General features: G+C 43.4%; 1 protein-coding gene across 1 annotated transcript in view; it reads left to right on the top strand.

The window, feature by feature from the left end:
* Positions 1–12,354, top strand: part of LOC115137737 (roundabout homolog 1-like) — a 416,524-nt gene that overhangs the window by 350,241 nt on the left and 53,929 nt on the right. The window contains exons 18-19 of the mRNA XM_065024289.1: positions 4,432–4,635; positions 12,102–12,128. Coding sequence (XP_064880361.1) covers positions 4,432–4,635; positions 12,102–12,128 — 231 coding nt within the window. The remainder of the gene's footprint in view (positions 1–4,431; positions 4,636–12,101; positions 12,129–12,354) is intronic.

The raw sequence follows: 12,354 nt of genomic DNA, 5'->3' as shown, positions 1-12,354 counted from the left end.
GACAGTGACATGTTATTCTGTCTTAATGTTGACCACTGTCACTGTACAGCCTCAATGGTTTTTACCTGACTGACATTGTGATAAAACGCTTCATGAAATTCTTACTAGGCAGCAGTTCAGTGCTTGAAGCTTGTGTCGTGTCTTAAGACTTATAGTTTTTTATCAAAGATTCTCTTTAATTAGTATTACGCAATTAGACTGATTAATCATGTAACTAATTAACTAGGAAGTCGGGGCACCAAGGAAAAATATTAAGATTACAAGGTTATAATTTCCAAATATAACCTTTCAGATATTTTCATATCTGATCCATAGTCTTCTGATTAATGAATTATTTACTTTACCTCACGTTAGTCTCATTCCAAACGTCGTAAATTGTTGGTTATTTATTACTAACTAAGTAATTCACAGAAATGCATAAACAAACAGTCAAACAAGGTAAATGTGGTTACAATAAATGATAGGAGAATGTGCCCTAGTGGGCTAAACCGGTATGGCGGCTTGTTAGACAAAAGGGGAAATGGGGGTCGACTAAGAAGTCACTACAGAGTGATAATTATAACAATTGAAATGCTAATCCTTTGCACATGAACGCTCACTCATTCGGGAACAATTGCAATGGTCCACAACCTGGTCTGGTGATAATTTCCCAAAGTTGGGTTTTATTCGGAATTGCAGAAAAGGGCTGTCCCAGGACGCCTGACCCTAACTGGGCCCAGGGGTGGTCCTCTGATTTAGTTAACTCCAATCCCCTTTTTGAGTTTTCCTTCATTAAACAGTCCAAAATCACATTGTAAAATTGTGTAAACAGTATCATACTCACTCATTCATCTTATACAACAATATCTGAGGCTATTATATAAACAGTGTTATGGTAATGTGGCCACACGGTCTCCCATGAGCTTCCCCAAGTTGTGACAAACGGACCAGTTCATAGCTGGATTCTTCACCGATCTTTTATACTTTCTCCAGAACATGAAATTTGTTTGTACCTCAAGTTCTGTGAGGTGGAAGGAATTCCTTTGTTCTCTATGAAAATTTACTCTTTCTATACTGTGTGTCCATGAGGAGATCCTCAGGAATTTATGACGTCTCTCTGACCACAGCAGCCTAGTTGAAGGAGGCACGGGGGAGCCAGGGAGAGGGGGGTGGGGCTTGCTATACCCAAAGAGGCCAACGTCACGACACTTGGCTGCCCCACCCTGCTCTGCTCTGTTCTGTTCTGCTCTGCCCTGCTCTGTTCTGCTCCGTTCTGCCCTGCCCTGCTCTGCTCTGTTCTGCTCTGTTCTGCCCTGCTCTGCTCTGTTCTGCTCCGCTCTGCCCTGCTCTGTTCTGCTCTGCTCTGTCCTGTTCTGCTCTGCCCTGTTCTGATCTGTTCTGCCCTGTTCTGCTCTGCCCTGTTCTGCTCTGCTCTGCTCTGTTCTGTCCTGTTCTGCTCTGCCCTGTTCTGATCTGTTCTGCCCTGTTCTGCTCTGCCCTGTTCTGCTCTGCCCTGTTCTGTTCTGCCCTGTTCTGCCCTGTTCTGCCCTGTTCTGCTCTGCCCTGTTCTGATCTGTTCTGCCCTGCTCTTTTCTGTTCTCTTCTCCAGTCAAAGAGGCAATGTTCTAGTGCTTAACAAGAGCAATAAACCATGAACTCTGGCACAACTGTGTGTTTTGAGATTATGTATTTATTAACCCTTTATTAGCTTACCTGTCAAGATTACGATACTGGAGGGCCTGTAAACCCAATGTAGCAAGTTGTTTTCCAGACAAATTCCTTCTCTCTCCATTTGTCATGTGGAGTGTCAAGATCAGCTACAGTGCACTATATGTATATACAGTATAGTACTGTTGATACCTGGCACATCAGTCAGTCATGAATTATAGCTACCTGGGATGAATATAATTCAGTCTTCACTCATATAGCCCAGGCTGTTTTAAGATCCTCTGTTACGATACTCCACAGATCTGAGCTACGACAAATCTGCTCACGGCAAAGTGAATAAATGATAACAACATGGAACAGCGGTGCTGGGTGCTTGGTAGAGGGACAGCTGTGTGTCTGTGTGTGTTAAATGGGCTGGGATGGGCATGGAGAAGCAGGAAGCTGGGTGCTTGGTAGAGGGACAGCTGTGTGTCTGTGTGTGTTAAATGGGCTGGGATGGGCATGGAGAAGCAGGAAGCTGGGTGCTTGGTAGAGGGACAGCTGTGTGTCTGTGTGTGTTAAATGGGCTGGGATGGGCATGGAGAAGCAGGAAGCTGGGTGCTTGGTAGAGGGACAGCTGTGTGTCTGTGTGTGTTAAATGGGCTGGGATGGGCATGGAGAAGCAGGAAGCTGGGTGCTTGGTAGAGGGACAGCTGTGTGTCTGTGTGTGTTAAATGGTCTGGGATGGGCATGGAGAAGCAGGAAGCTGGGTGCTTGGTAGAGGGACAGCTGTGTGTCTGTGTGTGTTAAATGGGCTGGGATGGGCATGGAGAAGCAGGAAGCTGGGTGCTTGGTAGAGGGACAGCTGTGTGTCTGTGTGTGTTAAATGGGCTGGGATGGGCATGGAGAAGCAGGAAGCTGTGACTGATACAATTTCTCTCACTTGAGGGCTTCCAGTGGCGCCTGTTGCCATGTTCCAACACTGGAGTGGAAAAACGCGACCAGCGCTTCACCCTAATGCATTTGTCACACTATAGGCTTGTTTGCTTCATGGCATAGCAGCAACAAGCCTAGATACCTGTAGAATCCCTGAGGACTGTTTAGTCACATCGCTACTCTGCTTCCATCCTCACAGAAACACTCATGAAATCCACATAGTAGTGGGGAAGGAGAGAAAAGAGAGAGAGAGGGCTCCCCAACTCGACAAAGAGAGAGAGAGGGCTCCCCAGCTCGACAAAGAGAGAGAGAGGGCTCCCCAACTCGACAAAGAGAGAGAGAGGGCTCCCCAACTCGACAAAGAGAGAGAGAGAGAGATGGGTAGAGGTAGCAACACTGGAATTTGGGGAAACCTGTTTGCCTCTGGCTGAGTGAGTCTGTAAAGATACAAGTGGTTGCAACATGAAACAAGAGAGATAAAAAAAAAGAAAGTTAGATAAGCAAGCTGACGTGAAGACATTTCTTAGGGGACAACACTCTTTCATGTGAGGCACAGGGAGAATAGACAGATGACGAAAACAGGCCTTTGTAGTGTGATCACTAGTTCTGACGGTTCATTTTGACTAGTAGAACAGTTGCAAAAGCTAACAGAAAGACAAACCCAAGCTGCACATAAAAGGGCTATAGTGTGCTAATGACTAGTACTATGTTTTTATTAGTACTGCTGTGATCTCATTCACTGTAATAATAACTAATAGAATGTTGCTCAGTGTGTTGTCGTACTTCTTTAAGTCTTCCTGGGTGCGTGGAACATTCAGGTAGTGTGCTTCCTGGTTCAATTCTGATACGAATATATTATGCTTAAATCTCCTGGGTTGAGACCTTCTGTCTAATTACCTGCCATTGTTGACTGGGATGAGTTCTGGGATCAATTATTTTGTAATAGAGAGAGCGTTCCATCTCTGCTGCTCCACAGCCCAGGCCCAGCCTTACACTCACCTGCAGAGATGAAAGAAGTCTTTTGTATGTCAGAAGAAAAGACAACGTTCATATTTATGCCCTTTCCTGAATTCATTTAGCTTTTTCTAACCCCAACTTCAAAATCATTCCCCGTTTCAGGCTTTTCCACTTGGTTTGAACTTTTGTGTTTAAAATAAATGAAATCAAATAAAATTGTATTTGTCACATGCACCGAATACAACAGGTGTGGACCTTACAGTGAAATAAATGCTTACTTACAAGCCCTTAACCAACAATGCTTTAAGAAGTTAAGGAAAAAAGTGTCAAGAAAAAAATTGTTAAGTAAAAAATTGAAAATAACAAATAACATTTCCTTTCTTCTCTCTCTTTCTTCCCTTTTTACTACTTCTCATGTCCTCCCTCCTTTCTCCTCCCTTGCTCATTCCTGTGTACTTTCTGCCTCCTCTGACACTCGACCTGCTCTGGCACGATGACATTCCTGACCGTCTCCTTTCATCCTAATCCCTTCTTTATGTCTGCCATCTCTTACTTTCCCCTCTGCCTTTATCTCCCCATTCCATCACTCTTCCATCACTACCTCACCTTCTCACCCCTCACCTCTCCTCTCATCTCCTCACCCTGCACCCCTCTCCTCTCATCTCCTCACACTGCACCCCTCTCCTCTCATCTCCTCACACTGTACCCCTCTGCTCTCATTTCCTCACACTGTACCCCTCTCCTCTCATCTCATCTCCTCTCCTCTCCTCTCCTCATCCTTCTATTCCCTCTCTTTGCTCTTACTCTTTCCTGTTCCTGCCCTCTCTTCTCACCTCCTCATCCTCTGCCCATCTCCAATCCTATCCTCTCTCCCTCTATAATCTCTCCCCCTATCCTCTCTCCCCCCTCTAGACTCATCAGGACATGTGACGGAGGGTGTGTTGGAGCCAGAGAACACCCTGTCCCAACAGATCAGTGAGGTGGTGAAGCAGCCGGCCTTCATAGCAGGGATAGGAGCGGCCTGTTGGATCATCCTCATGGTGTTCAGTATCTGGCTCTACCGACAGCGTAAGAAGAGGAGTGGCCTCAGCACTAACTACGCAGGCATCCGCAAGGGTCAGTACAACATGCCTCACCTAATGGCACCACACTGGAATCACTAGCTCAAAGTGTCCTCAAGCACTGATCTAGGATCAGGTAACTCTATTCTCAACCCTTAATGTAACAGTTAATAGGATGAAAAATAGCTGAGATTGTATCAGTGGTTAAGGGTCATTGTGTGATTCCTACGCCTACTCTCATATCAGCTATCAATTAACCTCTTGCTCCTACCTGACACGCAGGCGTCCCATCTAGACATCTGGAAATGCAAATGCGCTACGCTAAATGCTAATAGTACTAGTTAAAACTCAAACGTTCATTAAAATACACATGCAGGGTAGTGAATTAAAGCTACACTCGTTGTGAATCCAGGCAACAAGTCAGATTTTTAAAATGCTTTTCGGCAAAAGCATGAGAAGCTATTATCTGATAGCATGTAACACCCCAAAAGACCCGCAGGGGACGGAAAACAAAATAATTAACATAGTCGGCGCTACACTAAACGCACCAATAAAATATAAAACATTCATTACCTTTGACCATCTTCTTTGTTGGCACTCCTAGATGTCCCATAAACATCACTATTGGGTCTTTTTTTCGTTTAAATCGGTCCATATATAGCCTAGATATCAATCTATGAAGACTGTAATCAAGGAAAAAAACATAGTTTTATAACGCGACGACATTTTTTAAAATTAAAAAAGTTGACGATAAACTTTCACAAAACACTTCGAAATACTTTTGTAATGCAACTTTAGGTATTAGTAAACGTTAATAAGTGATCAAATTAATCATGAGGCGATGTAAATTCTATAGCTGTCCTTCTGGAAATAATGTCCGGGTAAATCTCAACCAAAATATCCGGTCGGAGACCTGAAGAAAAAGGATGTCTCTTGTTCGTTGACCAAGAAACAAAGACTAGGCAAATGACAAGACTGTTGTCGTGTGGAAGCTGTAGGTATTGCAACCTCGGCCGCATTTATTGTGGTTCACCTTTATCAATCGGTTGAAGTCGCGCATGGATATATTTTTCCATTTTCAGTGATCAGATTTTCCTGCACTTTTCGATGAAACGCACGTTCTGTTATAGTCACAGCCGTGATTTAACCAGTTTTATAAACGTCTGAGTGTTTTCTATCCACACATACTAATCATATGCATATACTATATTCCTGGCATGAGTAGCAGGGCGCTGAAATGTTGCGCGATTTTTAACAGAATGTTCGAAAACGTAAGCCCTAAGCTTAAGTGGTTTTAAGCCGCTCTTAGTTTTCAATTAATTTATCCTTAAAAACTCCAGTTACTGTATAACATCCCCCCCAGCAATCCCTCAATCCCCCCCCAGCAATCCCTCGATCCCCCCAGCAATCCGTCCATCCACTCAACAATCCCTCCATCCACCCCTCAACAATCCATCCATCCATCCCCTCAACAATCCATCCATCCCCTCAACAATCCATCCATCCCCTCAACAATTCATCCATCCCCTCAACAATCCCTCCATCCCCTCATCAATCCCTCCATCCCCTCAACAATCCATCCATCCCCTCAACAATCCCCATCCATCCCCTCAACAATCCATCCATCCCTCAACAATCCCTCCATCCCCTCAACAATCCCTCCATCCCCTCAACAATCCTGCCATCCCCTCAACAATCCCTCCCCTCAACATTCCATCCATCCCCTCAACAATCCCTCCATCCCCTCAACAATCCCTCCATCCCCTCAACAATCCCTCCATCCCTCAACAATGCCTCAATCCCCTCAACAATCCCTCCATCCCCTCAACAATCCCTCCATCCCCTCAACAATCCATCCATCCCCTACATCCCCCATCCCCTCAAAATCCCTCCATCCCCTCAACAATCCCTCCATCCCCTCAACAATCCCTCCATCCCCTCAACAATCCCTCCATCCCCTCAACAATCTATCCATCCCCCTCAACAATCCCATCCATCCCCTCAACAATCCCTCCATCCCATCAACAATGCCTCCATCCCCTTACCAATCCCTCCATCCCCTTACCAATCCCTCCATCCCCTCAACAATCCATCCATCCCCTCAACAATCCCTCCATCCCCTCAACAATCCCTCCATCCCCTCAACAATCCCTCCATCCCCTCAACAATCCATCCATCCCCTCAACAATCCCTCCAACCCGTCAACAATGCCTCAATCCCCTCCACAATCCCTCCATCCCCTCAACAATCCCTCCATCCCCTCAACAATCCATCCATCCCCTCAACAATCCCCTCAACATCATTTGACTTGAGGTGAGGTCTACCGTCTGAAAATGGTCCCTAGTACTTTGAGAAAGTTAAAAGCCCTTGAACATCTGCAGGTGAAAAATGGATCTGTCTCCTGCAGTGATGTCTTTCTATTCTGTTTTATATTTCCCTCTCTCTGATCCTGCCAGGGTGTTTTTGTGTGTGTAGTGCTTCTTTTGAAGTGCGTCTTCCGGTCCCACCAGTTTCTGTTAGCTGTTCCCACCTGAATGTGTCTGGAAAGACAGAACAACTTGCTATGATGAGCATGAATCAAGGAGAAACTAACATTTCTCTAGCTTGAAGTATACTTTTGGAATAGTTTTGAGTGAAAGCCTATGATGCAAATGAGAGTTTGAAACATTGTGTCATACTGTTGCATAAGATTCCTTACCATATTGTGTTTTTCACTCTCTGTCAGTGTCAGATTCTATGTGCTCTCTAGTAGTGGACACGGCCTACCTAACCTGCAGGGAGTTTACCTGACTGGATCCGATGTGACAGGGTTCAGTACATGCCCAACCTCTACCCACAATAGTTTACGGACTATGAAGTAGTGCTATTAGGCTTTCTGTGCAGCTCTTTCCTGTGCTGCCTGGTTTAATATGCGGCTGTAGGCGTTGCAGCTGCTGCCTGCCTGCCCTCCCCATGCCCTCCCCATGCCCTCCCCATACCCTCCCCATGCCCTCCCCATGCCCTCCCCATACCCTCCCCATGCCCTCCCCATGCCCCTACCTCCTTCTGCTGGGCTCAGGTACGCTGCTGAGTGCCAGGGTCAGGAGAGGTACACCATTCAACCTGGAGACACAAACAATATACTGGCTTAGGTCTGAATCCACCTCTGGCATATTGCCTATTGTGAGTCATGGAAAAGAGAAAGAACCTGGATGAACCTATAACACCTATCATTGCTTTGGAAAAGCCTTTCCACCCATGGTCCCTCAGAGCTCTATCATGGTTGAACATTAATGTTGGTTTATAGTGAACATAATGGACTTTGATATATCTATAGACTATAGAATTGACAGTGTACATCTTGGAGGTTGACTGCATCGTGTGCTAGTGTGTTTTAAACTCTAATCTGTGTTGCTATGGTTAGACAGATGCTAAAATCACAGGGTTGGTCTTCATGGAAAAGGGTTATGTGGTATGTTCAAAATGAAGCCATGCCCACATGCTATGCCCACATACAAGGCTTTTAACACTAAAGAAAATCCTCAAGGGACCCCAATTTGAGCCAATCAGAAGTCATTCTGACTGCAACATTCCAACAGCTTAGTACATATATTTAGTATATATTTGCGCAAAAAAATGATCATTTTGTTGTGTTTATGAAGGTCTTGGGTAACATTAGAATATAAAGATGTATTTTTTTCGGGGTGCTGAAATCAAAGGGCGGAACTTGTGGCCAATCAGTAGGACCTCTGAAGACTTTGTGAGTACAGTTATCTGCTCGGAGGCTGGAGAGAGAGAGGCTAGTGTAGAAGCTGAGGTTGGCTCCAGAGACCATTAAGGACCCCTTCCTTTTCTTCCAGAGGAGCTGAGCAGTGCGTCAGTGTTTCCTCACATTAACTCTAACTCTCTGAGCACAGTAGGCAAATATCTCTCTCTCTCTCTCTCTCTCTCTCTCTCTCTCTCTCTCTCTCTCTCTCTCTCTCTCTCTTTCTCTCTTTCTCAACCCCCTATTTCTGCTATTTAAAACCACAAGAGGCCATGGTCTTTGTTGGAAGTGGTAACCAAGAATGTTTTGAGAGAAGAAGAGTATAATTGCAACCACATGAAGCAACAAGCTGGACTCAGTGTGAAGTGGGTTGAACTGGACCTGTAGGAGGTGACAGTGTCCGTGTGTCCGTATGTGTCTGTGCGTCTGTGTGTCTGTGTGTCCTTGTGGTCTCGTGTCTGTGTGCGTGCGCCTGTGTTTGTTTGTTCGTGCATGCGTGTGTGTGTGTGTGTGTGTGTGTGCGTGAGTCTGTGTGATATGATGTCTCGTCCAGCCAGTGAATAAGCTTTCTCTGACAGTATCATCTCATTGTGGTAATTTGATTGAGTTTTTCAATCACGTTAATATTTCTCACCGAGCACCTCACATGTCAAGTGTCAATCTCTCTCCTCTTCAAAGCCGAACCGCAGACAGATTAAACCTTGCAAATAGACCAACCTATTCAGCTGCTCTGAGCTTCAAGGAGAGCAGAGCAGGAATCCAAACAAGAGGGAAGAATTGTGGCATTAAAGGTTGTGTTTCCATAAATAAAAGGAGATGAAGAGGTGAGGACAGCTGTACCTCAGTGATAGCTACAGCACCTTCAGAAAGTATTCATACCCCTTGACAACAGCCTGAATTTAAAATGGATAAAACATTTCTCACCCATCTACACAAAATACCCTTTAATGATAAAGTGAAAACACATTATTTAACATTTTTACTAATTAATTGAAAATGAAATACAGAAATATCTAATTTACATAAATATTCATAGCCCGTTGTCAATACTTTGGCTGTGATTAAATCTGTATTTCTGGGTAAGCTCATATGATCTTTCCACACCTGGATTGTGCAATATTGGCCCATGTATTACTTTCAAAATATTTCAAGCTCTGTCAAATTGGTTGTTGATCTTAGTTTGACAACCATTTTCTGGTCTTGCCATAGATTTAAGTAGATTTAAGTCTTAACAGTAACTCGACCACTCAGGAACATTCACTGTGTTCTTGGTAAGCAACTCCATTGTAGATTTGGCCTTGTGTTTTAGGTTATTGTCCTGCTGAAAGGTGAATTCATCTCCCAGTGTCTGGTGGAAAGCAGACAAACAGGTTTTCTTCTAGGATTTTGCCTGCGCTTAGCTCCATTCAGTTAAATTGCTTTATCCTGAAAAACTCCCCAGTCCTTAACATACGCTATGTTTGAAAATAATGTGGAGAGTCGTACTCATAAATTTGTTGTTTTGGATTTACCCCAAACATAACACTTTGTATTCAGGACAAAAAGTGAATTGCTTTGCCACATGTTTTGCAGTATTACTTTAGTGTCTTGTCGCAAACAGGATGCATGTTTTGAATATTTTATTCTGTACAGGCTTCCTTCTTTTCACTCTGTCAATTAGGTTAGTATTGTGGAGTAACTACAATGTTGTTGATCCATCCTCAGTTCTCTATCACAGTCAATAAACTTTAAAAGTCACCATTGGCCTCATGGGGAAATCCCTGAATGGTTTCCTTCCTCTCTGGTAAAGGAGTTAGGAATGACACTTTTATCTTCGTAGTGACTGGTGTATTGATACACCATCCAAAGTGTAATTACTAATTTTACAATGCTCAAAGGGAGATTCAATGTCTGCTTTTTTATTTTTACCCATCGGCCAATAGGTGACGTTCTTTGTGAGACATTGAAAAACCTCCCTGGTCTTTGTGGTTGAATCCGTGTTTGAAAATCGCTGTTGGACTGAGGGACCTGACAGATCATTTTATGTGTGGAGTAGATCGATAAGGTCATTCAACATGTTTTACTTCTGAAATGTAGGTCTGTCATAACAAAGGGGTTGAGTACTTATTGACTGTTATTGACTTTCAGCTTTTCACTTTCAGTTAAAATATAAGAAGTCAAGTGGTGTGAATACTTTCTGAAGGCACTGATTTGTTTAGACAGATTAGAAACAGGAGGAAACGGAGGAGTGAAAGTTGGACTTCTGGGGCAGTAAGATGGCACATTTCATTTGAATTTTACACACTAAACCACACAGACACACTGTAAAAAAAAAAATCTGGGGTGAATTGAAATAGACTCAAAAAACCACCAAGATGTACTTAATACAAATGTATTCAATTATTCAATGATTTTATCTCCAAAAATTAAGGATCAATAGAACTGAATCTGTTTCTTAAAATGTAGGTATATTTTATAAGAGGATAACCAACTATAGAGAAAATCAAGTGATTGAACTCATTTGAAGTGTGGTTTTTATCTCCTTGCAATCTCCTATCTTCCCACAGTGGCTCTGTTTTTAGAGGATTGTGGGTAATTCAACATTTTTAATTTGTATGATTATTTTACAACCCATTCCCACAACTCTTAATAGTAGAGGGAAACACAGTATCCTGCAATGTTGGCTGTAACACCACCAGTTAATGCTGGTGAATTGAGCACTGGTGAATTGAGCACTGGTGAATTGAGCACTGTGCTCAACAATGTCTCTCAAAATGGGTTAAACTGGCAAAGGATCAGATGCATAAATAAATTATTAAGTGGTGTTATAACAGTGTCATGTTTCAAACATCCTCAGGATGATGTGTTTCAGCACTCTAGTAAAGTTAAGGTTTCGTCTCCTTGAATTTGGTGGCAGAATAGTTGCCACTAGTCTTGGTGTCACAAAGCACTTCATTTTAACAGTGTGGAGTAAAGAGAACCTTGTTTTGTGTCGAGTAAAGAGAACCCTGTTGTGTGTTGAGTATAGAGAACCCTGTTGTGTGTTGAGTATAGAGAACCCTGTTGTGTGTTGAGTAAAGAGAACCCTGTTGTGTGTTGAGTAAAGAGAACCCTGTTGTGTGTTGAGTAAAGAGAACGCTGTTGTGTGTTGAGTAAAGGGAACCCTGTTGTGTGTTGAGTAAAGAGAACCCTGTTGTGTGTTGAGTAAAGAGAACCCTGTTGTGTGTGGAGTATAGAGAACACTGTTGTGTGTGGAGTAAAGAGAACCCTGTTGTGTGTTGAGTAAAGAGAACCCTGTTGTGTGTTAAGTAAAGAGAACCCTGTTGTGTGTTGAGTAAAGATAACCCTGGTGTGTGTTGAGTAAAGAGAACCCTGTTGTGTGTTGAGTAAAGAGAACCCTGTTGTGTGTTGAGTAAAGAGAACCCTGTTGTGTGTGGAGTATAGAGAACCCTGTTGTGTGTTGAGTAAAGAGAACCCTGTTGTGTGTGGAGTAAAGAGAACCCTGTTGTGTATTGAGTAAAGAGAACCCTGTTGTGTGTTGAGTAAAGAGAACCCTGTTGTGTGTTGAGTAAAGAGAACCCTGTTGTGTTGAGTAAAGAGAACCCTGTTATGTGTGGAGTAAAGAGAACCCTGTTGTGTGTTGAGTAAAGAGAACCCTGCTGTGTGTTAAGTAAAGAGAACCCTGTTGTGTGTTGCCCGTTGGATTCAAGATAAATATATGTGTTGCTATGTTATGTTATATTAATGGTGTTTTTCTCTCTCGTTCCTCTTTCGTGGGCCTCTGCTTGGACCAACAGTGCCATCTTTTACCTTCACTCCTACAGGTAAGAACTTTTGATAATGCTTGACTCAATTCCGTTGCACGTTCTCTATAAAATCTCATAACTGTGAATTTATCCACCTTTCAATGCAAGACTGCACTCACTGAGTTACACACAGCTGGCCTGAACAGGCCCAGTAGTCATTCTAGTCAGTCAGAAGATACACTCTTTGGTTAAAAGTACACAGCCACCAGAAAGGGAGCAGTGAGGTTTATGGTTCTACAAAGTG

This window comes from Oncorhynchus nerka, linkage group LG11 (assembly GCF_034236695.1).
Source record: "Oncorhynchus nerka isolate Pitt River linkage group LG11, Oner_Uvic_2.0, whole genome shotgun sequence".
In the NCBI taxonomy this organism is placed as follows: Eukaryota; Metazoa; Chordata; class Actinopteri; order Salmoniformes; family Salmonidae; genus Oncorhynchus; species Oncorhynchus nerka.
The sequence above is the reverse complement of the archived record's forward strand: the minus strand, read 5'-3'. Positions and strand labels throughout refer to the sequence as shown.